Raw genomic sequence first — 27,373 nt, forward strand, 5'->3', positions numbered from 1 at the left:
TGGCAATTTGTTTCGATGTATGCAGTTGTTAATGATCACACAAATTTGTCTTTTTTTTGTTGGCATGTGCTACTGCAAATCAAATGGTTGTTGAGAATCTCTGTGACAAAAAGGGATGGAGCTCTGACCACAGCCCCAGTGACCAATGCTCAGACACAGCAGACCCATGTACTGGAAGAGCTGGCTGGAGATGGATGGGTCTGAGCATCCAAAGATCACAAATTCCAGTTTGGTGGTTGTGAATGAAGACCTGAGTATAAATGATACCTGGTGGATGAATAGATGCACTACATAAGGGAACCTTACTCCTGCCAAAAACGTCACTGCACATTAGTCCTTGGGTGTATGGAAATGAACACCCACATACTGGGTGTAGGGAAGAAGGCACAGCTCAGTGTTGGCCATCAAAAGTCAAAGAAAGCAGGTTAGGAAAATGACAGTTAGTCCAATGGCTCTCTCAACCCAAATTACCAACCAAAAGATGTGTTGTCCAAAAAGGTTAGTTTCACTAGAACGAGAAGCTACCTCAAAAGGTTATACATGGACAGTATACAGCTGGTGTGATGCAGAGAAAAATCAAGCCGCAGGGAGGGCAAGCAAAGTTTTTGATCAGCACAGGACTGAAGAACACATTTGTTGAAAAAATACAGAGAAAAGGCATGGTCCCAATTTTCTGTATTAAAAAGACGGCTCATATCAGCTTGGTCATATTGAGTGACCTCTAATTGACTTTGTCGATATATACAAGAATCAGAAGCGCATAAATGAACACAGTGCCAGTGACCTAGTATATTCTCCTCAGCTGATTACAGTAACTCAGAAGCTCATTTGTCGAAGAAAACTTGGGAATGCTCTGCAGTTCACTCAGTGTAAAGCTGGATACAAAAAAAAAAAAACCCCTCCTCCATGTATAAAAGTCCTCCCATTCCACTCCCTGCTTTCTTTCCTTAGTAGAAAAAATTACATGGCAGAGTGAGATCCTGGAACAAAGGTCAGTTGTCTGATTACTTCAGTGATGATCAAGATCAGGAATAATTCTGGACTGCTGAAGGCTTCTAGTAGGACAGGAAGCAGACACCACAAGCCTAGTTTCTTGTCTTGAGGGAAGAATGTATGATTCTTAGCAGAGTCAGTAATTCTTGCACAAAATAACTGTACCATAAAATGAATGCCAGAATATCTGATATCAATACATACTGCACTCTCAGATAACTCCTTACTAATTTTGCACTTAACTGAGAACTTTTTTTAATTAAACTCTTTTAAATGCTCTTTTTTTTGCTATAAAGAAAAAAAATTAACACTCAACAAAATAACTCTAACATAAAATGAATGCCAAAATATCTGATATCAATGCGTATTGCAATTCTCAAATACCTCCCTACTAATTTTTCACTTAACTGAGAACTTTTTTTAAACTCTCTTAAATGCTCTTTTTTGCTATAAAAAAATAAAATAACTCGTTAAAAATTGCACGTCACAGATCTATTAGACATGCTTTACTGTGAATCCCGTTAAATATGGGACTTTGAATGAGCTCTGCAGTCCCACTGCCAAAACTTCCAGGTGAAAATTGAAGTCTTTGTTGTGGTTGCACAGTACTATGGACAGCTCCATACCATTAAGTAACTGTCATATCTTAACATTTTAACTTTAAAGTAACTTAATTGAGCTGAGGAATACATTAATGAAGTCATCACTAAGTATTGCACAAATGTACTCTACTAAACACTAAACCATCAAATGTATAAATGAATCCAAAGCAAGTTAAATTAAGAGCCACTTCAAAAAAAAAAAAAAAAAAAAAATCACTGAAAATGCTCAGAATATGGCTATATGTAATTATTCACAATATTAGCATGGAAGATGGAACTGAGTTGCTAATGTTAGCTCTTCCACTCTGGGAGGAAGCATGCAGTATGGGCCTACTGTTGGACTGACCTTAAGTGTCATTGTGTACAGATCATGTGTGTGAGAGGGTATACCTGGGAACTCCTAGAAGAGCAGCATATATGGAAGCCACCAGCTGCAATGAGGAAGGATTTGGTGCTTGGGAGACAAGCCAATATGAACCTAGGAAGGTCTGCTAACATCTGAACCTTACTTTTTGGGGGGGTGAAATGGTCATAATGCTCTTACCCTATGGAAGGAACAAACAAGCCATTGGTCTCTCACCCTGGTCAGAGAATGAATGCATCTGGCTCTTGTCCCTATTGTGCAAAACAATCAGAAGCTTGACATTTTATTTCTGATACTTTAGGTAGTTTAATGATACAAGTGACTTACTCTAGGAAAATTAGTAAAGAACCAGCATGAAATTAACCCAGTTGTTCTCACTGCCATTTAAGATGTATACAATGGTGCATCTAAACCTGCTGCAAGAAGTGGTGAGATCCTCCCATGCATACATATATAAATACACACACACAGTCTCTCACAGACAGTTGTCTAGGCAAGTACAACCCCCACACACACACACACACACACACTTCTTTGCAAATTTTTAAATCTGACAGTTGAGATCTGTAAATAAAGATTTGTTAGATTTGCAGAAGAATGTGCATTTTCACACATGAAGTCAAGTCCATTTCTGAGCACGTAATGGTGTGCTGATTCATGCCATGACTAAATAAACTTCAGGCATAAAAGCAAAAATTATTTTTTTCCTTCTACAGCGTGGTACTCTGACAATTTACTGTGTCTGTGTCCCATGTATTGGAATATTCTGAATGGCATGATATGCTACCTACTGCATGACATGGATAAACGCTTGTACAGTGAGAGATTTGGATCAGTTGATAAAATAAACTTGATCCAATAAAACGTAATAAGAAGCACATAATCTGTCAACTCTAAATAATCCATCTGTTTTCAGAACTATTCCCGACATTATAGAAAGCAAAAATACAAAATAGTCAGTGAAGTAATGTCATCTACAAGGGCAGCTATATCCACCTATCTAGAAAAACAGGATTTACATTAGCATGCATCTTCTGAAGGACAGTCTGCAACAGAAATGTTTGTCATTACTTAGTGAATACAGTCTTCAATGACAAGCTAGAAAACACTTATTTTATGATAACAGACTAAAAATATGAGGATAAATCTGAGCATTCTGCAAAATTCTGGGCAGCTGAGTGGTAAGATATTTCTAGTTGAACCATAAAATGCCACAGACATGTTTTATCAGTTCATAAAACACTGCTGTTACAGACTGACTATGGAAATGTGGTTTGTGGACAGAGTATAACTTTTTCACATTGAAAACATGAACCTGTGTGGAGATTACAGTAAAGTCATCCAAAAGAAACTGTTTTTTATAAAAGTGCCCATTGAAAACAGCCCAAAATACACAAGCTCAATTTACTTAAGTGGTCATACTAGCATTTACTTATGCTGTTACCAAAACAAAAGGTAATATTTTTATTACATATTTAAATATACAAAAAATGTTCAGCATTTCAAGGAAACAATGTAATACACTGTACAGCATGCACTTTTTACCTATTACTGCTACAAAGACTTGCATGAGCATAGGATTTTAGACACTCTTTAAAGTAACAGCATAGAAGGTAAAGAAACAACATTACAGCATAAAGTCCTGCTTCCTGCATTTAATTTGCATAAAAAACAAAGCCACAGTTTTGACTGTGTGACCGCAAACAATGGGATTAAGGAAGAACTGGATCTGCTTTAATAAGTCTATGACAGTGAATGACATCTAGATGGAAAAAACGCTGAATACAGTGGCAATTGTTGGAATGTTACAGTCAACACACCACTTCAATTCTGAATTGTGTTTAAGGCTTGGGTGGTATTGAATTGTGTTTAAGGCTTGGGCGGTACTTCAGGACAGATGGATTGAGGCTTTGGTCCCGAATTTCAAAAGCAGGGAGAGAGGGCAAGTTGCAGTTCTGGAGAGATCACACTTCTTTCTCTAACTGGAAAAGCATATTGCAGTGTCCTGGAGAGGAGAGTGCATCCAACATTCAAGCCTCCATTCAGCAGAGACAAGCAGATTCTGTCCTGACCATGGAATGGTGGACCAAATGCTTCCCTTGCACTTACACTGAACAGGTCATGGGAGTTCATCAGTAATATCTACATATATTTTGTAGATTTAAAAAAGTAAATGACTATATAACCTGAAACACCTTATTGCGACTGCAGCAGCAGGAGGCCCTAAGGCCGCTATTTGTATCATTCTGTCCCTATAACTAAAGACTGGAAATCATGCCCACATTAGTGTTGGGTAGAATACATTCAGAGTAGGAACAGGCCTCTGCCAAGGCTGCAACTTGCCTTCCACCTGGTTTATAGCTTTCATGGACAGGATGTCAAAATGCAGCCAAGGTTTGGTGAACATCCATTCTGAATATGTTGTTGCAAATATTTATGTCCTCTTAATCTTAAGCTGCTGTGACCTACTGCATGTACTGAAGGAACACATTATTGAGTGAGATGTGACTGGGATGAATGATAGCACCAACAAATCAGACATCATTGTGTCAATCAGAAAAAAGCGATTTAGCTGGTAAGTGAAGAGGAAGGAGATATCCTAGTTGGGATAGCTTAGGGATCCTGGGGTCTTGTATACAAATGAAGGTAAAAGTGATTAGGAGATTGACCAGTAGGTATGAGAAGAGGTGGCAGTACTGCAGGAGGCACTGAAATGGACTATGGTGGTGAAGCAAGCACTGAGTCACAGGATGGAGCACTCAAGTTTATTGGCAAGTCTATGTGCCTTTCCTCACCAGTGGTCTTCAGCTTTGATACTGACTTAAAGGATGTGATCACAGATACAAGCAGCAGGAATGGAACTGGATTTCACAGCACAGTGAGTAGCTCAGCAGTCTGGACAGAACTCAAACTAGGATCACTGTAGTTCTGTTCTAAAAAGAGGCCTTCCTTGGGAGGGGTAACAGGCATAAATTACTGAGCATAAGCCCTGGGACAGACCTAGAGCACATTGAAAGGCTTATATCTTCCAGCTTACCTGCAAACAAGTGGAGATCCCACAACATGAACCAGAAATAATCGCTAGGCATACAGGAATTTTGACTTTGCTGTGATTATATTATTTACTAGGACATGCAGTTTAGAAAATGGAGAGAGAGATGGACTACAGAAGAAACCATTCCTACTCTGTTTTATTGTAAGACACTGTCTGTTACACTTTCCTCCACCCTTATCATTCCAGTGAAAAACAAAGAAACAAAACTGCACCTTTGTAACCCTGAAGCATTTTAATATATCAAAATGCTTCAATATATTTGTCAGGTGACTTACAGGACACAAATAGCACAGGTCTCTTCAGAGATTCATTATGAAGCATACCACTTGATTACTGATGGTTTTGGTGATAACACAATATGTAATTATTCTGTGCAAGACATGATAGTGTTCTGGCTACACATATTATATGCTCTCATATAACAGCAGGGCCTTAATCCAACTCTGAGAATGTATGGCACATGATTTCTTGAGAATTAAGACATCATACAACACATGAGGGAAGCTAAACTTTACTCAAGAGACCACTAGACCAAAAACACACAAAAAATGCACCAACTTGCCCCAGTAACACACCATCACTTAAATGCACAGAAGAAATGGAAAGTGACAAAAGCCCTGTATGATTTGGCTTGTATGGTCACAGCATTGGCTAGTACCCACAGCAACATCACAACAGTGTTTACTTAGCACCAAGGCTCTCTGTTTTACACCACTACATATACGTTGTCTGTATGCAAATGTGATTGCACTTATTTAGCACTGGGGACATGTGTTTAGGTTCATAGGTTGGTACTAGGCTATCGGTCTTAGGGCCTGTACAAGCCTAGCCATAACAATTCCCTGGCTATTTCTTCCCACAATATTTACTTCCCTGGACCCCTGTCTAGCAGGGTGACTGAAATGATCTCTGGGGTAAATTTCCTAGCTCCCATCCAGTCGTCAAGGTTCCTTTTGAAGAGGGCCAAGGAGGCCCTCTACTTGACATGTATGGGCAGTCTATTCCAGACAATGGGGAGTCTCTGGGTCAGGAACCTATCCCTCCATTGAGCTTGAGCCCATGGCTCTGGCACCAAGCATCTGTTTCTGTAAGGCCCTTTTGTAGAATATCCACATAATTTGGGGATTCAATAACGACTCCCAGTTTGTGGTCATCTGTGAACCTTGTTAGCCAGAGTCTCTCAGTGTAGGCCTGTACTTCAGAGAAGTAGATGCCAAACAAGAGCTGTCCCACGAATGAATCCTGTGGTACTCCACTTGTCTGGAGCTGGATTTGGAGTCGGCTACTTTTACAGTGTGGGTTCTGTCAGTAAGCCAGTTGGCAACTCATCGAGTGACGTAGGGATTTATGCCCAGCTTAGTAAGTTTATCTACGATTCCAGAGTGGGGGGATGGTGTTGAAGGCCTTGGCGAGGTCCAGATAGGCTGTGTGGACTGCCTTACCCTCTTCCATGGCTCTGGAGACTGATTCAAAGAAGTCAATCAGGTTCAGGAGACACAATCAGCCCTTCACCGACCCAAACTGGGTGGGGTCCAGTGTTTGAAGGTTGCCAATGTCTTTGTTTATAAGTTCCATGAAAATACATTCCATGACCTTGCAGGTCATGCTCATCAGACTGATGGGATGGTAGTTCCCAGGATTCAAGGTGGATTCCCCCCTTGTGGAGTGGGACAACTGGAGCTGTGCATCACTCAGTGGGCATGAAGCCTGAGGTGAGGCTATGGTTAAACATGACACTTAAGTGAGGTGCCAGTTCATGTAGTACACAGCCTGTGATGTCATCTGGTCCCATGGATGCTTTATTCTTAGCTTTGGAGAGTGCAGTTTTTACCTGTGTGGCTGTGATTACTGGAATTTGGCAATCGTTCTGTATTGAGATGGGCCCTTTCGGGGGTGAGAGGGGGGTGAAGTTAGCACTGAATCAAACTACAGGATATTGGCAATGTCCTTCGGATCAGTATATTTAATGCCATTCTGTTGTAGCTCAGAGCAGATCTGAGCATTGCCATTTAGATTCTTGACATAGCTATAGAATGCCTTGTGGTTGTCTTTGGAATCTTTGGCAATTTTATTTTTGTAACTAGTTTTGGAGGATTTTATGAGGGATCTCAGCTTCTTACTGAGGCTGGTAAGGGAGTTTTTTGCATCCTGGGATTTTCCTCTTTTCTGCAACAGTTTCTTCCTTCTGTTGTATAGTTTGTTTATGACAGGGGACGACCAGATTGGTTTCCTTTTTTTGTAGGAGAGCATCTTGGTTCTATTTGGGATGGCACGATTCATGCACGAGTGGATATGCTTGTACTGTGCTTTAGTGTAGGATTTGGCAGTCGAACTTTCAGTTCCCGTCTGCATGGGTGTCAGGAAGTTTGTCACTTCTGACTTGAGTAGCATGAAGTTGGCCTTGGAGAAGTTTTTTACCGATGTTCCCTTACTGTGGGGTGGAGGTGAGATGTGGATGTCAAAGGAGATTAGCTTATGGTCAGACCTAACCAACAAGGGGCTGACCACTGGTGTGGAGCATCGATTTCCCATGTTTGTAATGACCAGGTCCAGGATATTGGAGCCCCTGGTGGGACTATGGATTAGTTGATCCAGAGTGTTGGAATTTATGAATTCCAAGAACCGTTGGGCAAAGGTGTTGGTACACAAGTAGTTTTCCCAGTTAATGGCAGGGTAGTTGAAATCACCCAGTATTAGGGTGTTTGGTTGTATCTTAATATTTTCCAGTATGTTTAGAAGGTGTAGTGAGAATCTTGGGGCATGGTGGGGGATCTGTAGTAAGCTAAAATTTGGATTGCAGTCTTACCTAGTGTTAGTTGCACCTGGAGAATTTCAGATGCATTGTGTTGGGTAACTAGCTTGGAGGTGTGAATATCCTTGGTGAATATGGACACTCCTCCACATTTAGTGTTTCGTCCTGGTTTGGTGGCCAAAAAGTGTGGTAAGAGTTATAGCCCGGTACTGCCGGGGTGCTCTCTGGAGCCTTGAACCAGGTCTCAGTTACTGCACAGATATCGATGTTCTCCATTTTTAGGAGTGCCTCGAGGGAGTGCATTTTGAGGTTTAGACTTCTAGCATTGAGTAGCATTACCTTCAGATTTTGCATACTTGTACCTGTTACAGAGGTGGTTTTGTCCTTTGAGCTTTGCTTAAAAAAGGCACTATAGGGGTGGCAAGAGCCTTAGCCAGTAACCTGAATCCCAGGGGCGACAGGTGCAGATCATCTCTGGCAAAGCATCGTGGTCTGTCGATCATGTCATCCCAGGCAGACAGATACTGGATCCCCTTTGAATGACACCAGAAGCTTAGCCAATTGTTGAATTCAATCATTTTGTCCTTATATTGTGGTACCATTCTGGACGAAGGCAGGATGCTACTCAGGGCTAGGGTCATACCTGCTTGAACCACATGATCCAAGAGCTCTTCCATGTCTCTTTTCATGTAGTCCAGGGAGGTACATCTCAAGTCATTCACTCCAACATGGACAAAGAGAGTCACATTTGTACTGGTTGTGGATTGAACTGAATGCATGTGTTATGTGGCAGATCCTGGCACCCGACAGGCAGCTGACTAATTTTCTCCTTATTCAACCTGGTGAGTGGGACATCAGTGTGACAGACTATAGAGTCATCTATGACTAAAGTGTTTGATACGTTGTCTTGCCTTAGGGGCTGTTGCTCTGTGGCACACTGGTGTTGTGAGCTATGTGACACTTTGGTTGTGATTGGTGTTTGTTTGCATTTCAGCTTCAGAGGTCCTTGTTGCTTGGGCAGGTTACAGTTAAGGGCTTCTGCATATGTGGATTTAGTGTTGCTATATGTGGGTGTTGGTGGTGTGGGTTTAGAAGGGCTATGTGTTGCTTGAGGTGTAGTGTGGGTGTTAACCTTCTCCTCTTGACTGTCTAGCACAATCTTGGGTGGAGAGAGCTTTGCTTCCATTTTGGCTATGTAAGTGCATCTCTCACAGGTTGTAGTGTTGGGTGGTAGGAGGAGAGGGTTGTCTGTGTACATGAGGCAATTGCTGCATTGCCCCAGTATGCCCAGATTCACCAGATGGACAGGAGAAATCACTGGAAGCTGACCCTTGGACATGACTGGTTTGGTGTTTTTTTTTTTTTTTGTAAAGTACAGGAGCTGTTTTCCCTTACCTAAACAAGGTACTTTGCAATTATATGCTGTTTAGTGCCTATGATTGATTTATCCTTATTAAGAAGGAGAGTTGAGTGATTGTATCAATTTAAGACTTCCTAGTGCTTTCCAGCAGATATTAGAGCAAGTGCTAGTGACAGGGATGCTTAAAGGTAAGATGAAAAAAAAAATGCACACTGCAGTGTGCACTAGAGAAGTTAGATGTAAAAGTAGATAACTTAAGTTTTACCTGTTTAAAAAGTTAAGGTTTAGTGGAGAGTTACTATATTTAAAACAGCAAGATGGTATGAAAGGGGTGGTCACTTCTGCATTCTGGCACTATGTAATACAGTAGGATGGCCAATAAATTTAAATAGTTGAAGGGGAGTGATTTCAAAAATGATGATTTTGTGATTACTCACACAAGTCAGTGAAAGCAGAGGAAATGAGATATACGGTCAGATTAACATAAGAGGCAGGCAACTAGAAAGACAGTTGTATTTAACAAGACAACTGCAACTGGGTGGGAGGGTGGAAAAAATGTCTGCCTGACTCAGAAGAGACAGAGCTGTGGTCTCTTCTGAAGTTTTAATATGCAGTTAAAGCAGAATGCAAGTAAAACACAAAGTAAAGAAAACAAGCCACAGTATTCAAAATATTTGGGGTATTAATTTTACACCAACTATTTCACAGTCAGCGGTGATCCACTTTTTTTCACAATGGCAATTGCAGTCACTTGAAACAAACAGTACATCACATCATTTGCACACAACAAGGGATGCAGCCCTGGATAATCTCCAGACACTGGCTGTACCTTGATATTCTGTCCATAAACAAATCACAAGCATGAAAGACTAGATACACCCTTGATGGGGTTCTTATCCTGCTTTAAAGGTATTTGACGTAACACTCAGAATGCAAACACAATTCTCATTCCTCTACCTCTGCAAAGAGAGTTGATCCACTGTTCTGTGTTCAGAGTGGAATGTGCAGTGTTTCTCCTGAATTGGAGGCTTGACCGCTATATCACATTTCCTTACAAGTACCTTGGCATGGGCTATAACTGAGAGGTTGAAAAGCATAATTTTCCTTTTTTTTAATAACCAGAAATGCATTCTCCTCTCCCCTTTTTGAAAATGGGGACCACTACCCCAGTTTGTCACTTCAGAGGGTAGTATCCCAGTCTTCAGTGCAATACTGAAAATGTATGTTAACCACAATACTTCAGTAATGTCCAACACCTTCAGCATTTCTGACCAAATCTTGTCTACTCCTACAGACTTGTTAATATAAGTGATCTTATCTGCAGAAATGTTTCCATTTCCACTTTCTGCTTCTGGCACTGCCTACTCATTGGACTTATGCCCACTGGATTCATGAGCTCCTCAAATTGTTCTTTCCATATCTCAATAAGTTTTCATTTGAGGTCAGTATTTTTCACTCTTGCTGATAAGAGCCTGGTCAATATCCAGCCCTCCCCATCCTGAGCTGGTTGATGGTTTGCAAGAATGTCTTTGAGAATGTCCAAAAGTTATACAGCATGGCCTCATCAAACTACTCCAACATTAAGGTCTTTGTCTCAGTGACCACAGCAGCTCTTCCATACCTCTCAACTGTAAAGATTTTTTGCAAAATGTCTATATTTTTGCCTCATATGTTTGGTCTGTTTTTCATAAAATTGTGTTTTTTTCTGGCAAATTAGTGGCAAATCATTAAAGACTAAAGTTAGAAATAATGACATGCATTTGAATTTGACTTCATAACCTTCATAAAATTCATGCTAAAGCAAAATCTGTTATTCTATCACCTTTCTAAGTTTGTAAGTGCAATACTAAAAAACTGTCCCTATTTTTGGGACTTTGTCCCACTTTTATTAATGACTTTGTTCAGATTTCTTGCTGTAATAAGTTGGGCGCTATGGGCCTGTTGCCTTTCTAATCATCAGTACCTATCAGTCAGATTTGTAGTACTCCTGCTAACAATGCAAAGAAGCCCTCTTTCCTTAACCAAACAACTTCCATCTTTAATGGTGTCCACCAGCAGGTCCTTGGTTACAACAATCGTATGTATTGACTACCTTTTATCCACAGATCTTGACTCCTTACCAACACAACTATTGACTTCTTTAAGAAAGTCCAAATTAAAAAAAAAAATGCTTACATGATTAAAAATACTACATGCAACATACAAAATACATCAAGGGTAAAAAGCTTAAAAGTCTTGAGAACAGCATTGAATAAAAGGCAAATATGTTGTGGATGAAAATGTATGGTACAAGTGGTCATAACATGGTGATGTCTAACTCTAATTTCCTTTGCATGGCATAACTTTTGCCAAACAGCTGCAGTAGCCCTTACCTGGGTTTTGTCCAAGTATCACCTAGTGAAATCCACAACTGTTTTTCTTCTGGAGTGACTGTGGAATGCAAGAAGTCTATGGCATCCTTTGTAATAAGTGGGCTAAGCACTGTGTTTCCAAGTTCAGGCCCACCAGTGGACTGTACTACCTATGAAAAAACATACAACGTTCATGTTTCAAATAAAGTGCAGATTTTTGAATCAAACCACTGCTTCAACAATGCAAGACAGTTTTTATTGAAATCTTTGATCAATGCTTTCCAGAGAAGAAAAAAATAACTCAAGTACAAGCAATCCTGTCTAATGTTATTCATACAGCTACATTAGTAATGAATGTCACAATAAGGAATCCACGCTGCAGTCAAGAAGCCACTTCTTTACTTACTGTGGTAGCAGCAATGGGTGTGCAAGCAAAGAGTTCAAATAATAGGCAATCACCAAGACAGAAATAAAAAATAAGTCATTGTTTTGTCTCATATACACCACTGAATGGCTTATACATTTATCATCAAACCTCTCATTCATGAGAGGTGAGTCTCCTGCACACTAACTGCAGATGCCCAGGGATAAGCACAGCAATGCACAGATAGAGTACACCATTCCCTTTGTCAGATGGCACACACTACACAACATAAGCCTTATGAAACCAGCAACCCACAGAGAAACTTCACATAACAGTTGCAAAATGTTTCCTGTACTTTGTTGAGGATTTACCTGCCTGGGGTCATTTCTGCATATGTTCATGAGTTACAGTTGCTGATTTACATCTGGACTAATAAAGCCATCTGCTTTTAGTGACATAATTTAGAGTCCAAGCTACATTTCACTTACGATAAAGTGGTAGTCTCTGATTAAAGCAAAACATGATTCCACACTTCATGATGCATGTTTATTTTTGGCATGAGTGCACTGTAAAAAATGGGTACTGTAGCATGCTGAATGCAGTAAATATGTAGTGTACCTTTAAGAACAGATTACAATGACTGGTGTATAGGAAAATTCTGACACAGGATTAGTCAAGATCCTAAATGCAGTAGCTAGCCAACAAGGCACTAATAGCCAATTACTGCTGCATTTATGGATACTTCTTGCAACAGCAAGATGGGAAGTTAGTTCCACGAGCAGATGATAACGAATATGTAAGCAGGAGCTTGCCTGGACATGCTGCAGGTATGGAGTACAACAGCCCAGTCAAAACCCAATGTGGAGTTGTAACTGGTGGAATACCTATTACATACAGCTAGAATCTGGGTCTAGGAGAAAACCACAGCCTTGGACTACATTTAAAGAGTAAAGCTGAAAGTATTCTACAAGACTACGCCTGTGCTGAGGGGAAAAATAATAAAGTACTGCTGTTTTGTATGTGTTAAAAAGCCAAGTGAGCTACTATATGCTTGCTTAGGCTGTGAAATTATTGAATAAATCTGTCTTATATAACCAGTGCCTACAGTCATCTTTGTAATTACACTGATGGTGTGATCATGAGCATTTTACCAAGGACTTCCCATATAACATTCCTCATAATACATGGCATTCGATTACATGACTGTTTACGCTACTGCCATACAAAACCTGTTACTGCTGTTTCTCTGAGCCATTTCTTTTCCTTGTTTTTTAACCTAGCAACAAGACTTATTTTAACTACTGTCTCCTGGCATAATTTCTGGTGATCCCAGCCATGGGGAACTTGCTGAAAATGCGTTATGCCTTAAAACATTTTTAAAGGTATGGCAAGAACATGATAAAGGTTAACTGAAAATGTTGGACACCTGAGCAGTATACGTTGTTAAAAGAGCTTTGCATAATAATATAAGAAAATGGGTATTGCAAAATGATCTCAAAAACTCTGATTAACTAGTAACTTTTACAGAATATTTATTATTTAGTGACACAATGTTTACAAATGAAATTTCGAAGTCTAAAATTGCAGTAAGGAATGTACCATCTTTTATGAAACAAAAAACAGTCAGTTGCTGTTGTGTCTTTCGGCTTTTCCCGGTTAGGGGTCGCCACAGCGGAACTCCGGTCCACTAATGATTGGCAGTGGATTTTTACGTGCTAAGTTGCTAGCCCTGATGCACAACCTTCAACGAAGGTACTCCCATTCATGCATGTCTCTACACAGAAGACGCTCTAGCCAAGAATCGAACAGGACAACGACTTACTGTGAGGCGGCAACGCTACCGCAGCACCACCACCGCAGTTGAAACAAAAAACAGTCAGTAATACATTAAATTGTTTCAAACCTGTGGGGAAGAAATTTACTGCCAAGTTTTGTGCTACTAATACTGAAAAGAATGCTAGTAGTAGGAATGTGAAAACCGAAATGCTTGTTACAAATGACGTTAGTTCCATGGAGAGTGACAAAACTACAATTAGAATAAACGAGTCAGCATTACGCCATTGGGTTAATACTAAACAGGTGAAATGTACTGTATTTCTAGATAGAGGAGAAGCTAAAGGTCTGGTAGGCCTTGTCAAGGGTTTTTTCCCAGTATGTAATAACACAATAACCAAGAATAACAGGTAATATGCATCAATACTAACAAAAAAGAATATCTTCTCACTCATGTAGACATCCATACAGTTCTGGGGAAGCTGCTTTATCCTATGTCTGTAACTCCTGATCTGACTCATAAGGTAATATCAATTCTCCATTTAAAACAGTATGGAAAATGTGGGAGGATGGAGAATCCACAGACAGTGTGTGTCAGGCTGGCAAGAAAAACAGAAGAGTTAGGAGCATTGGCTTCATACACCCTTTCAGTATAAAAATGGGGGAGGAGAGCAAGATATTGATATCTATACAGAGGTCCAGGATCAAAAACAGGAAAAAGAAGTTAGCATAGAAGCTACAGAAGGGGCTACAAGCTGTTAGTGGTTAGACAGTGGAAAGAATCCTGTCTGCTATCCGAAACCTGACTCAGTGAAAGAGTAAATAAAATGCAAACTATAAAGGATGTCACTACAGAGACAGAAGTAGAAACTGATAGAAAAGTCTGAGCTAAACGAAGTCTGAGCAAAGTCTTATAAGAGCATATAAACAGGAAAATGTCTGAAAAGGGGCATTTAAGTGAGGACCCTTAGATCCACATGAGTACTAAAGGTAAACTGGGAAGGAAAATGTAGGTTTCTGAAAGAATTTCTGTTAGTGCCAAGCAGAACACTCAAGGAAATACAGACTCTGGCATCAGGTGTCTGTGAGTAAGTAAAGGAGAGTAAAACTAAAGACAGACTTGGTTCTAAGATACATTAGCATAAGGATAACGGAGAAGGAAAATAAAGTGAGAGGGTGGTATCCACTCACACTAAAACAGATGGAGAACAAGCTGAAAAAAAGGATAGCACTCGAGAGACTTTTTTTTCCTAGAAGCACCCTTTGCAGGGGAAGACAGAAAAATCTGCAGTGCCAGTACTTTTGGGGAAGAAGCTACTCCTTTCACCTTCAGACAGGATACTGAGGACAGTAATCCACAGTGGGCTTGTATGTAAATCACATAAACTTTAAACAAAATGGAAAGAGGACATAAGTACAGCAAGAGAGAGAATTGCAATCAAGATCGTACTGAAGGCACTGACAAGGATGTGCCCCATTACTTCTTACTCCTATTTTGAGTTAAAAGATCATCCCCTTATGCAGATCATATAGAGAAAGGAAGGAAATTATACTTCTAGTGGAATACAACTGAAACTGTGGAAGAGTGTGGAGACTAACATCATTTTAAAAGAAAAAATTAAATCGAACTGAAGGAAAACTGATAACGCCTTCCAAGCTCCACAACAGTGGCCCAGCATTTTCAAAACTGGCTAACAGTTATCCTTTACTAATATCATCAGTTCAAAGCAGATTTGAATCCCTGGGGACATAAGATGCAAAGCAGCCAGCTTGTAATGCAGCTCCACAGAAGGATGTTCACAAATCACCATCAGAACCACTGACTTTCCTAAGTTTATTACCAGACATGCAAGGTCCCAACAAATCTCTTAAGTCACCCTAAACATCTCCTACAAGAAACCTTATGGGTTACTTACACCCTGACTGCACAAATATTTGCAGTAAACTGTACTAATGGCAGCTTGGGGCTTTAATTACCTCATCTTTCACTAGGTTAAAAATATCTCCAATGAAGCTGTAGAGCTAAGACAAACAGGAGCAGGAGGACAGCAGGCCCCTCTGACAGGTATCACTGGACTACAAAAAGTGTGGGACAGTAAGCATTTCTAATGGTTACCATTTGACTGGCTAAACTGTGGACTCAGAGCTTGGTCATTTACCAAACAACCTAGCAAGATAATCTTTATGTAGTATTATAACCCATCCAGAAAAAACTCTGCAAAACCATAATTATGAAGTGCCACTCCAGGAAGTTGAAAGCTTTTCTGATGCTCGGTAACAATACAATTAGGGTTGGGCATGAATGTACATCGTTTTCTTACTGGTGTGGATGAGCAGTAATCAATGCTCTGTGGCTTAATGGACCTTCAGAAATCTATCCTGGGCTGATGAAATAAGCCTGGACAGCACCACAGCCTGGCTATCCTCCAAAACATTAGCAAAGACCTTTGTATCCATATTCAACAGGAAATATAGGCTGATATCATCTCTGTGCAGTCTGCCTTCACATAAGAGAGTTATCACCAATTCTCCAAATGCAGACTGAAAACAGATCACTTTAAGGGCTTCTGTCATCATACCAGGGCTGACCTTAGTTGAAATGGCACCCTTGGCGAGTAGTGGTCTGGCGCCCCTTAAGCCCCACCCACAACATACTCATGAAACACCCCTATTTGAGCCACACCCACAGGGTCACTCCCCAAGAGAGCCACTCCAGTCATTTCCTTAAATTATTTAATTGCATAGGAAGAAAAAGATAACATGTAATGTAGTTAAACTGTAACTACCTTTGCGTATGTATTTTCTACTTTAAATACCAGAGCCGGATTATGGTCAAATAGGGCCCTAGGCAGGGTAATAGACCTCCCCCCCCCGAGCAGCCCTTCCTGCAACAAGTTCCTACCCCCCTACCCTCAGCAGCAGCTTCCTCCTCAGCCATTCCAGTGTTCCATTACTTGGTTATTTCTCATCAGTTACCATACATACTGTTCTCTTATTTACTTCTACAGTGAATACAGATATTGAAATAAAATAGCACAAACACAGATAGACAACAATACAGTCTCACAATGAAAATAGACAGAACGAGCAGTAAACTTCTATGCCCTTGAAACTCAACATTTATTGAAATGGCAAAAGTCATTAACTAAAACGGCATGAAAACCCACATTCATAGAAAATGCATCTGGCAGTGGAGAATTAAGTTTACCTTTGGGATGCTTTCAAAAAAAGACTACTTGCACACATTTTTTAGGGCCATGCATACATGTATTTGCTCTTTGATTCACCTTCCTGATTTTATTGAATTATATTCCTTGTGTAATACAGTACCATTTTAAATTTATAGTTTTAAATATTCTTTTAATAAGCAATGAAACAAAATTTATGAACCAATACCTACCCATTTTAGAAAATTTCAACCATAAAAGGCCATTCAAGACTTCTGTCATTACAATCCACCAATATTACTCAATACGCACAATCTCTGCAGAAGTAAAATCATCTGAATTCCACATTAAAGAAATCTGTAACTAATGAAGAGGTTGCTACCATCAAAACAACTTCACATATCAATGTTTTATCTACAAATTAAGTGCCTGCTGCCCTTGAAGAATGAATTGCCTATATTACATTAAAAATGTTAAGTTGGTAATATTGCAATAGGAAATGACTAACAAGTTCATAGTGACTAGGCATCTCATACAAAGGACAAACTCAGGAGCATAGAACCAACATCCCCCCTTATAATGCACCAAATAATCAACAATCATATGGGCACTGCAATATCAACACTCCATCTACATGGTGTGGGAGTAGAATCCACAGCCTTCTGCACCAAAGGCAATTATGCTACTAACACTGCTTTCAGATTCTACAACAGTGTGCCATTTGATAAACCAAAAACAGCTAATTGCACACTGATAACATTCACACTTGTTACAGTTAGTTTTAAAGTTGTAGTTTTGAACATTTTTTTCCAGTAAGCAATGGAACAAAATGTATGACCCAATAATGCCAAAACTGCCCATTTCAGAACATTTTAACCATAAAGGCCCCTCGAACTTCTATTATTACAACCCACCAGTATCAGTCAATAAGCACAAAATTCATCCTAATAATTCTCTATGAGATTTGTAACTAATGAAGAGGCTGTTACTGGCAAACAACTTTACATTTTAGTGTGTCATCTACAAAGTCAGTGCTTACTGCCCTTGAAGAATGAATTGCCTACGTTACAGTAAAGAAAAAAATGTTACGCTGGTAATATTGCAAAAGAAAATTACTGATAAACCAACAAGTTCATAGTTTCTAGGCATCTTAAACAAAGGAAGGCACACTAAGGAGTGCAGAACCCCTAGCTCCCCTTAAAATGCAACAAATAATCGGTAACTAGGGCATTACATACCATGCCTCCATACCTCTCAACCTCTTAGCACAAGAAATCTGAACAAAGCCTAAAATAATGATGGGGGGGGGGGGCAAAGGCCTCCAAACAAAGACAGATTATAAATATTGCTCTTATAGAATTAGAAAGTTGCTAGAATAACAGCATTTACCTTAACATGCATTTTCTGTAGGAAATGAAGACTGAAACTCAAATGTAAGACATTTAGTTATTTAAATCCTCAGTGATTTGCCAGAAAACCACAAATTTTATGATGACTAGGCCAAAATATGAGGCAAAAGTCTGGACAGTTGAGAGGTTTGCATAGCTCTCAACCTCTTAGTGCAAGAAATCTGGACATGATGTGGGTGCAATGGCCATAAAAATAGGGATAGATTTTAAACAGTACACTAACTTAAAGTTGCTAGAACAACAGCATTTGTGTTAACATGCATTTCCAAAGGATATGAAGTCTGAAAGTTATATATTTATATATATATATATATATATATATATATATATATATATATTTATATATATATATATATCATTATTTAGGTGACTTTAGTTCTGTGATTTACCACAGAACTGCAAATTAGGATGATAACAACAGAAACGTTCCAGATTGAATGCAAACGAGAAACGAGACTGATAATAAGAATCAGTGAAAACATCTAGATATGGGAGGCCCATTAACACAAACAGATGGACAATCTCAAACAATTGTTCTAGAGTTTCAGTCCACTCTGACCACAAGTAATGGAGAATGCAAATGGCCTTAACTACTGTGGCACACATCAAAAACAATATTGTTGATCGGACTAAGCCCTCCTGTACCCTCACACTCTTACTTATATATGCAAACTCTTTAGTTGTGTAACATTAGAAAAACAAGAAAAACCCTAATACAATGCATAACAGTCTTGCACAAACAGTAACACAGCAGTAAGCACATTGCAAAACAAAACACTCTGAAGAATTGCAAGATCAGGAAAATGTGAACATAAACTTAAACCCACAAACCCCATGGTAAATGAGAGGCAAGACATATTTTACTATTTATTTAACAGGAAAGTCCAAATTGGAACAAAGTCAATTTTCAGCAGAGGGAAACACTGTAGATGCATATCTTTGTAACATGGGAGGAAACCAGAGCACCCAGAGAAAACCCACACAAACAAAGGGAGGACGTGCAGACTCCACACAGAAGGGACTCCAAATGAGAATCAAACTAAAGATCCTCTTGCTGTGAGGTGACAATGCTACCGCTACACTACTGCATGCATCCTTCTAAATACTGGAGAGCTCACAGACAGGAAATTAATTCCTAGAAGGCAGTCATAGAAAAGAAATCATGGAGGCTGGTCATGCATCTTAGTTTTCTTTATAGGGCATCCTGACAGATATTACAAATGTTTTAAAAGTCATCATCTGACTGAAATAAATTGTTTCATTTTTTCTTGTATTAAATAACTACATAACTTAAATGGCTATAGTTCAGTCCTTTTTACAAGCAGTCTGAATACAACAAAAAAAGTAAACATCTAGTAGTGAAATGGACATACTCAGTTTCAGTTTTTCAAATGCTTTCTTTCCCCCAGCTCTTTGCTGACTTTCTTTACATTTTGTCCTTGGGATCAGTATATTTAATGCTATTCTGTTGTAGCTCTGAGCATTGCCATTTAGATTCTTGACATAGCTATAGAACGCCTTGCGGTTGTCTTTGAAATTTTTGGCAATTTTATTTTCGTAACTAGTTTTGGAGATTTTATGAGGGATCTCAGCTTCTTACTGAGGCTTGGTAAGGGAGTTTTTTTGCATCCTGGGATTTTCCTCTTTTCTGCAACAGTTTCTTCGTTCTGTTGTATAGTTTGTTTATGACAGGTGACCACCAGATTGGCTTCCTTTTTTTGGAGGAGAGCATCTTGGCTCTATTTGGGATGGCACGATTCATGCACAAGTGGATGGCTCGTACTGTGCTTTAGTGTAGGATTCGGCAGTCAAACTTTCAGTTCCCATCTGCATGGGTGTCATGAAGTTTGTCACTTCTGACTTGAGTAGCATAAAGTTGGCCTTGGAGAAGTTTTTTACAGATGCTTCCTTACTGGGGGGTGGGGGTGGGATGTGGATGTCAAAGCTGATTAGCTTATGGCCAGACCTAAGCAATGAGGGGGTGACCAATGGTGTGGAGCATCGATTTCCCATGTTGGTAATGACCAGGTCCAGGATATTGGAGCCCCTGGTGGGACTATGGATTAGTTGATCCAGGGCGTTGGAATTTATGAATTCCAAGAACCGTTGGGCATAGCTGTTGATACACAAGTAGTTTTCCCAGTTAATTGCAGGTTAGTTGAAATCACCCAGTGTTAGGGTGTTTGGTTGTATCTTAATATTTTTCAATATGTTTAGAAAGGTGTAGTGAGAATCTTGGGGCATGGTGGGGGATCTGTAGCAAGCTACAATTTGTATTGCAGTCTTACCTAGTGTTGGGTGCACCTGGAGAAAGTACAGTTTTGTACCTACCATAAATGTAGCTGTTCGAGTGTTCACCCTGCTGCAGTCATCATACTTGGGTTATCCTGCCATCAGGTGGTCCCGCAGTCGGCCTGAGTTCCAAAGTCTTGGTCCGACGTCGGTTGCTGTTGCTTCTTCCCTGACGTCAGTGCACCAGGGGTATATAAGAGGCATCCAACGCCATTTTCTTCAGTTTTTCTTGCCCCAGATGTCAGGTGCCCCCAATAGGTAGGCAATATATATATATATAGCTATATAAAAATAAAACAACACCTTCAGGCACAAGCAAATACACCACAGAGGTTGTATAGGATAGAGTGGTATAGATAAGTTCAGCTAGTTTAGAGGGGATGGAGGGAGGGTAACCTGGACTGCAGCAGGGTGAACACTCGAACACCTACATTTATGGTAGGTAAAAAAAACTGTACTATGTTCATCGTGTTACCCTGCTGCAGTCATCACACTTGGGTTGAATCCCAAAGCTAAGGATGGGTGGTGGAGTTAAACAGGGTTAAAAGAAGTCAGTAGGACCTGCAAAACTGCAGTGGCAAAACCAGCTCTATTCTTAGAATATAGAGGTAAGTGATAGTGTTTGGTGAAGGTGTGCACTGAACTCCAAGTTGCAGCTTCCAGAATATCCTTGGTTGGCACTCCCCTGAGTAAGGCTGCTGATGTAGCTGAAGCCTTGGTGGAGTGGGACCTAATGTTAGCAGGTACCGGTTTCCCATGATGCGTGTAGCAGAAACGTATGCAATGCCCTATCCATTTAGAAATGGTCTGTTTTGAGATAGCTTGTCCTTGTGATCCTGCAGCATAGGCTACAAAGAGCTGGTCAGATTTTCTGAAAGCCTTAGTTTTATCCAAGTAGTAATGTAATTGCCTGTGAAAGTCCAAAGAGTGCAGGAGTCTTTCTCCTTTGTTCTGGGGATTTGAGAAAAAGGTGGGAAATGAATGGTTTGGTTTAGGGCCACACTGGATACCACCTTTGGCATAAAGGAAGGGTTAGTTCATACAGAGACTCTGTCTTGATGAAAAATGAGGAAAGGCTCCCCTGCCATTAGTGCCTGTAGCTCTGAGACTCTTCTAGCTGAGGTTATTGCTAGTAGCAGGGCAGTTTTCATGAAAGAAATTTTCAATCAGCTGAAAAAGCTGGTTCAAAGGGCGGCAGTGTAAGCTTTTCCAGAACAAAGTTGAGATCCCAAGTAGGTGTTGGTGCTCTCCTGGGCAGTATTATGTTCTTAGCCCCTCTGAGGTACTGTCTTAGGAGTGGATGTGAGAATAAAGGAGGATCCGTGTTGTAATGAGCTGAAATTGCTGAGGCGTGGATCTTAATAGATGAAAAGGAAAGTCCTTTGTGCAACATCTCAGTTAAATATTGCAGAATCTGAGGAATGTTTGGATCAAGGGGATTTTGGCCTTTAGCCTGGTTCCAGGCGCAAAATCTTTTCCATTTGTCTGAATAGGTTTTCCTGGTGCTGGGCCTCCTGGCCTCCAGAATGACATCCATAACAGCTTTGGATAGAGGTGTTGGCTGGTTGTTTAGGTAATTTGCCATGCAGCCAGGTTTAAAGTCTTGAGCTGGCTGTGTAGAATCTGATTGTCTCACTGGGTGAGCAGGTGAGGCATTTGTGGTAAAAACCATGGTGGGCCATGTTCCTTAGGACTGGATACCAGTGCTGGCGTGGCCAGTCTGGTGCAATAAGTATCATTTGTGACCTCTCTAATCTGACTTTCAGCAGTACCTTTGCTAGAAGAGGCAGTGGAGGAAAGGCATACACTGTTAATGTTTTCCAACTGAATGAGAGGGCGTCCACTTTCCAAGCTTGTGGATGGAATGTCCTTGTGCAAAATTTTTGAAGTTGGTAGTTTTGGGGGCTGGCAAACAGATCTATGTCTGGACGTCCCCATTTTTGAGCTATCATTTCAAATACTTGTGGATCTAGTTTCCACTCGTGTGGATCCATGATGTTTCTGCTTAGGTCGTCTGTCAATGTGTTTTTCTTTCCTGGCAGGAATTGTGCTTGTAATTGAACCTGGTAAGACAGTGCCATGTTCCACAATGTCATTGCTTGCCTGCACAGAGGGTAGGAATGTGTACCCCCTTGCTTGTTTATGTACCATATTACTGTGGTATTGTCCATCTTTATTAGTAGTTGTCCTGGGTATAGAAGGTCCTTGAAAGCAGTTAGGGCATTCTGTACTGCTAGCATTTCTTTTTGATTGATATGTAGATGCCTCTGATCTGTAGTCCATTTGCCCTGAATGCACTGCCCTGCCATGTGTGCTCCCTAGGCATAATCCGATGCATCTGTTGTCATAGTTTGCCTGGCTGTGGGTAAGGTGAAAGGCTGACCCTTGTTGAGGTGACATGCCTGTGCCCACCATAGAAACTCCTGTTGAAGGCAGGGAATGAGTGGTATCATTGTTTCCAAGCTGTGGCTGTGCAGAGTCCATACACTTTTCAGGTACCATTGTAATTTCCTCATATGCAGTTTTGCAAATGGTATTAGTAGTATGCAAGATGCCATGAATCCCAAGGCCTGCAGAATTTTTCTTACAGGGAGTTGGGTCTTTTTTGCCATTATTTTGAAATATTGAATCAGCTGTCGTTGCTTGTCTGGCTTGAGATAAGCCATCTCGGCCATTGTATTCAAGCTGGCACCCAGGAATATTATGTTTTGTGAGGGCACTAGTTTTGATTTATTTTCGTTTACTGTGTACCCTAGGCAACTTAGAAGGTGTTTGACAAATGCCAGATGCTTTAAAAGAATATCCTTGCTTTCTGCTTGAATAAGACAGTCATCCAGGTATGGGTGTATTTGAATTTCTCTGTCTGCAGTATGCAATTACTGGTGCCAGGCATTTTGTGAAGACCCTGGGAGCAGTAGATAAGCCAAAGGGCAGTGCAGAGAATTGACAATGCTTTGACCCTGCAATGAAGCGGAGGTATCTTCTGCAATTTTGTTTGATAGGGACATGCAGGTAGGCCTCCTTGAGGTCCAAAGTGACTAGCCAAACATTCTTGCCCAGCATGGGAAGAAGCTGCTGTAGTGTTAGCATCTTGAATTTTGGTACTTGCAGATAGGTGTTCAGAATTGAAAGATCCAGAATGGGTCTCCATGCTTTGTCCTTTCTTGGGACTAGGAAGAGTCTTGAGTAAAATCCTTATCCTTGCTCCTGTGTAGGTACCAGTTGAATGGCTCTCATGTCCATGAGTGCTGTAATTTGTTTTTGTGCCTCTGCCCATTGATTTGGTGGCAGGTTTGGCATGTCTCTGATCCTTGGTAAGGTATGAAAGTGGAATCTGTATCCTTGAGAGACAATGCTTAGAACCCATTTGTCTTTTGTGATGATGTGCCAGTTGTCTGCAAAAAATGCTAGTTTTCCTCCCAAGGGAGTTGCCAGGAGAGATTTGCTTGGTAGTTTGAGGATAGAGTCATTGTGTTTGTCTTCTGCTAGCTTGGGGCCTGTCTTCTCCTCCTTTCTGGGTAGCAGTACCCCATTGGCGAGGTTTGTAAGGGTCCTGTGACTGACCTCTGCCCCTTGGGCATCGGTATTTGCCCCTCTGAGATCTGTCAGAAGCTGGAAAGGTCCATTTTTTTGTTGGCTAATTTCTGCTGAAACGAGGGGGTTGTACCTGCAAAAAATCCTTGACTGTTTGCATAGATTTTGCCTTATCCTCCATTTTCTTTAAAACCTCTTCTGCTTTGACACCAAATAATACATCCTGCTGTAAAGGTGCATCCAATAATTTTGCTTTAACATGGTCAGGAAGGGTTTGTTCTTTTAACCAAGCATGTCTACGTATGACAGAGCCAGTAACAGCTGCTCTACAGGAAGCTTCCAATGAATCAAATCCGCATTGTAAAGTATGTTTGCCCACCTGTTCAGCTGCATGCAACAAATCCTGCATTTCCTTGAATTCAGACTGTTCTGAATGTGTGCTCATTTTTTGTTTTAACTGAGACAGTAGGAATTGCTGATATTTCAACATGTGAAACTGGCAATTTAATGCTCTTATAACCAGAGATGCTGAGGTGTATATTTTATTTCCCCATCTATCTAGGGCTCTGGAATCCCTTTCAGAGGGCACAGGATTTTTAGCCGTAGAAGCTTTAGCTCCCTTAGGACCCTGGGAAATTGTTTCTGGGTCAGCTACAGGGCTTTTATAAAGGAATTTGTGTGAGTCAGGTACTCTGTAGTATCTGTCTAGTTTGGCTGGAGCAGGAGGTAGAGACTCTGGATTTAAACTAGACTCCCAAGTAAACATCATCCACAATATCTAAAACAGGAGGGATAGCAAGAGGTCTGTGCTGGGGTAGTAAAAGGAACTCTCGGAGCCTTTTCTTAGAATCTGAGTAATCCTGGCCTTCCCAGTGGAAATGTTCCCTCATGGTATGTAAAGTTTCCCCAAAGGAGTAGTCTTCAATGGGAGATGCTGAGGGAATAGTCTCGTCAGCATCAGAGTCTTCATAAGGTGAAAAGGTGTAATCCTGTTCCTCAAAAGAATCTGAGGAGAGTGAAACCTGGTCAGAGGATGCCTAATCCTCCTCTTGTCTTAGTCTTTTATCAGGAGGGGATGGGAACCCCTGATAAGGGTAATCAAATCTTAAGCATCTGTTTCTTAGGCATGGGGCCTTGAACTGTAGACAGATGTACAGTTTTCTTAGGTTTTAAAGGAGTTTTAAGCTTAGCATAAGATTTAATGGTGAGTGTAGTTGGTCTGAAGACACCTTCTGCAACCAAAGGTGTTTCCACTGCACCGGTGTCTACTTCTGCTCCAGTGTCGGAAGATGGCTCTGTCGGCCTAGTAGGCTCCGCTTGGGAATCCACAGCTGTCTGGGGTTCCAGTTCTGCGGTCATCAGGGGCTGCGTAGGTGCCTCACTGAAAACCGGAGAACTGGCGACAGGCCCTGCTGAGGCCTCGGAGTCTGGCTTGTTCCTAGGCTGCTTGTCCTTATCCTTGCATTTTTTTATGTATGGCAGTCGTCAGCTGCTCCGACGGCATGACATAATTAAATTTCCTACCAAAGTAATGCCGTGCAAAGTCAAAAAGGCGTTTAATAGTTCGTTTAATAAACCTAGCACAAAACCGACAACCTGTGATGTCATGGTCTGGGCCTAGGCAAGGAATACAAAAGGAATGGGAGTCCTTATGAGGTATTTGCTTCCCACAAGAAATGCAATTGTTAACTTTTTCTGATAATGGACTGAGGCAAGAAAATGTTCCCCAATGGGGTACTTAGCTTTATTGAAGACTTCGGACTGAAATTCAAATCGAAAATCTCTGGTGTCGGCCGACCGGCACTTGCGAACTGCTTCTGCTTCGGGCACCACGCGGCAAGAAAGACTGGGGAAAATGGCATTGGATGCCTCTTATATACCCCTGGTGCACTAATGTCAGGGAAGAAGCGACAGCAACCGACGCCGAACCAAGACTTTGGAATTCGGGCCGACTGTGGGACCGGCTGACGGCAGGATAACCCAAGTGTGATGACTGCAGCAGGGTAACACGATGAACATCAAACCATTGTCACATGCATGTTTTACTGACTACTATTTTGATACTTATACCATTGTCACATGCATGTTTTACTTTGTTTGCTCTAGTAACCTCCCTACAAGCCAAGGCAGCAACTTTCAGATTAGACCAGCTGCTTAACGACCATGTGGTCGCCTAGTTCGCCTATGCTTAAGGTCGTCCATGCATCATAAACTTTGAAAAGCACTACTATAACAGTTGGTTATGAGTAACCTGTTTATCTCAAGAAACCTAATGACAGCAATGAGGTCCTCTTAGCAACAGGGGTTTCAAGACTCTCCACTACCTTGTCACGTATGCTGAGAAGGATGTCAAAGACAGACACAGGAACCACTGTACAAGCCAGTGTGACACTGCAAGATCATTGCCTATATAACTATCAAGTCACAAGAATATACATCCCCTGCCACTTTAGCTGCAGCGATGGATCTCATCATGTTTCCTTCCATGTCTCCATCCCCCAAACCCAGTCCTGGGGCCCTCATGCATGTCCTGGAAACCTCAATCAAGATTAATAATCAACCCAGCAGCACTCCTTTTAAGTCACCAGTGGTAGCCAGTGTAGACTTGCATCTTCCAAGCCCCATACCTAAAAGCTGTATCTGGAAGGTTCTAAGTAGAATCGCTGGAGAGCTCACCAGCTTTGTCCTGACTTTTGGCAAAGTGCAACCAAACCAGTGATCATCCCCCTGAGCCAACACTTAAACATGTCCCACAGAAATACATCAGAAACCACATTTTTATTCCTCAAATTCAACATACCACAGCCCAGCCTTCCTATATTAGGTTTGATTTTTGAGTAACAGTAGGTACTTTGATCAGAAAAACAAGTTTACATTAGGTGAACCCCCTACAATATCCAATTACATAAAAGAGATCTAAGATCTACTCCTCAATCTTATACCCTTTAGCAGTTAGGTACCAAAAACATCACTACAGAATAGCAGTAAATCCAACCTGACTTGAAAAGCAGAATAAGTAAATTTGTGGCCTCTTGGACTGGTCAGTCTCCAAGAACTAACCATCACAAGGACTATGTATGTCCCTTAACTAAGCAGCAACTCTCCTGTATGTCTCCCCTATAGCCAATGGACCTACCAACCTGCTAGCAAACTATGGTATGGAAACTCCTTCCCACAACAACCTTGCCCCTTTAAATGCATTGCCATAACGCCCACCCCCAAACTAACAACATTCACTGGAGTTGGGTGAGGTGTACTGGGACCACAGTATGACCTATTAGGCTCTCCTTCTTCCAGACCAATATCCATCTACCTCCCTCATCTTTTCAGCTTATAACTAACCACTCCAAGCCACAA

At 40.9% G+C, this 27,373-nt stretch overlaps 1 protein-coding gene across 1 annotated transcript in view; it reads right to left on the minus strand.

The window, feature by feature from the left end:
• Positions 1 to 27,373, minus strand: part of LOC122815029 (epidermal growth factor receptor kinase substrate 8-like) — a 351,458-nt gene that overhangs the window by 45,345 nt on the left and 278,740 nt on the right. The window contains exon 7 of the mRNA XM_044087280.1: positions 11,499 to 11,647. Coding sequence (XP_043943215.1) covers positions 11,499 to 11,647 — 149 coding nt within the window. The remainder of the gene's footprint in view (positions 1 to 11,498; positions 11,648 to 27,373) is intronic.

This window comes from Protopterus annectens, chromosome 11.part0 (assembly GCF_019279795.1).
Source record: "Protopterus annectens isolate FY-2018-M chromosome 11.part0, PAN1.0, whole genome shotgun sequence".
In the NCBI taxonomy this organism is placed as follows: domain Eukaryota; kingdom Metazoa; phylum Chordata; order Ceratodontiformes; family Protopteridae; genus Protopterus; species Protopterus annectens.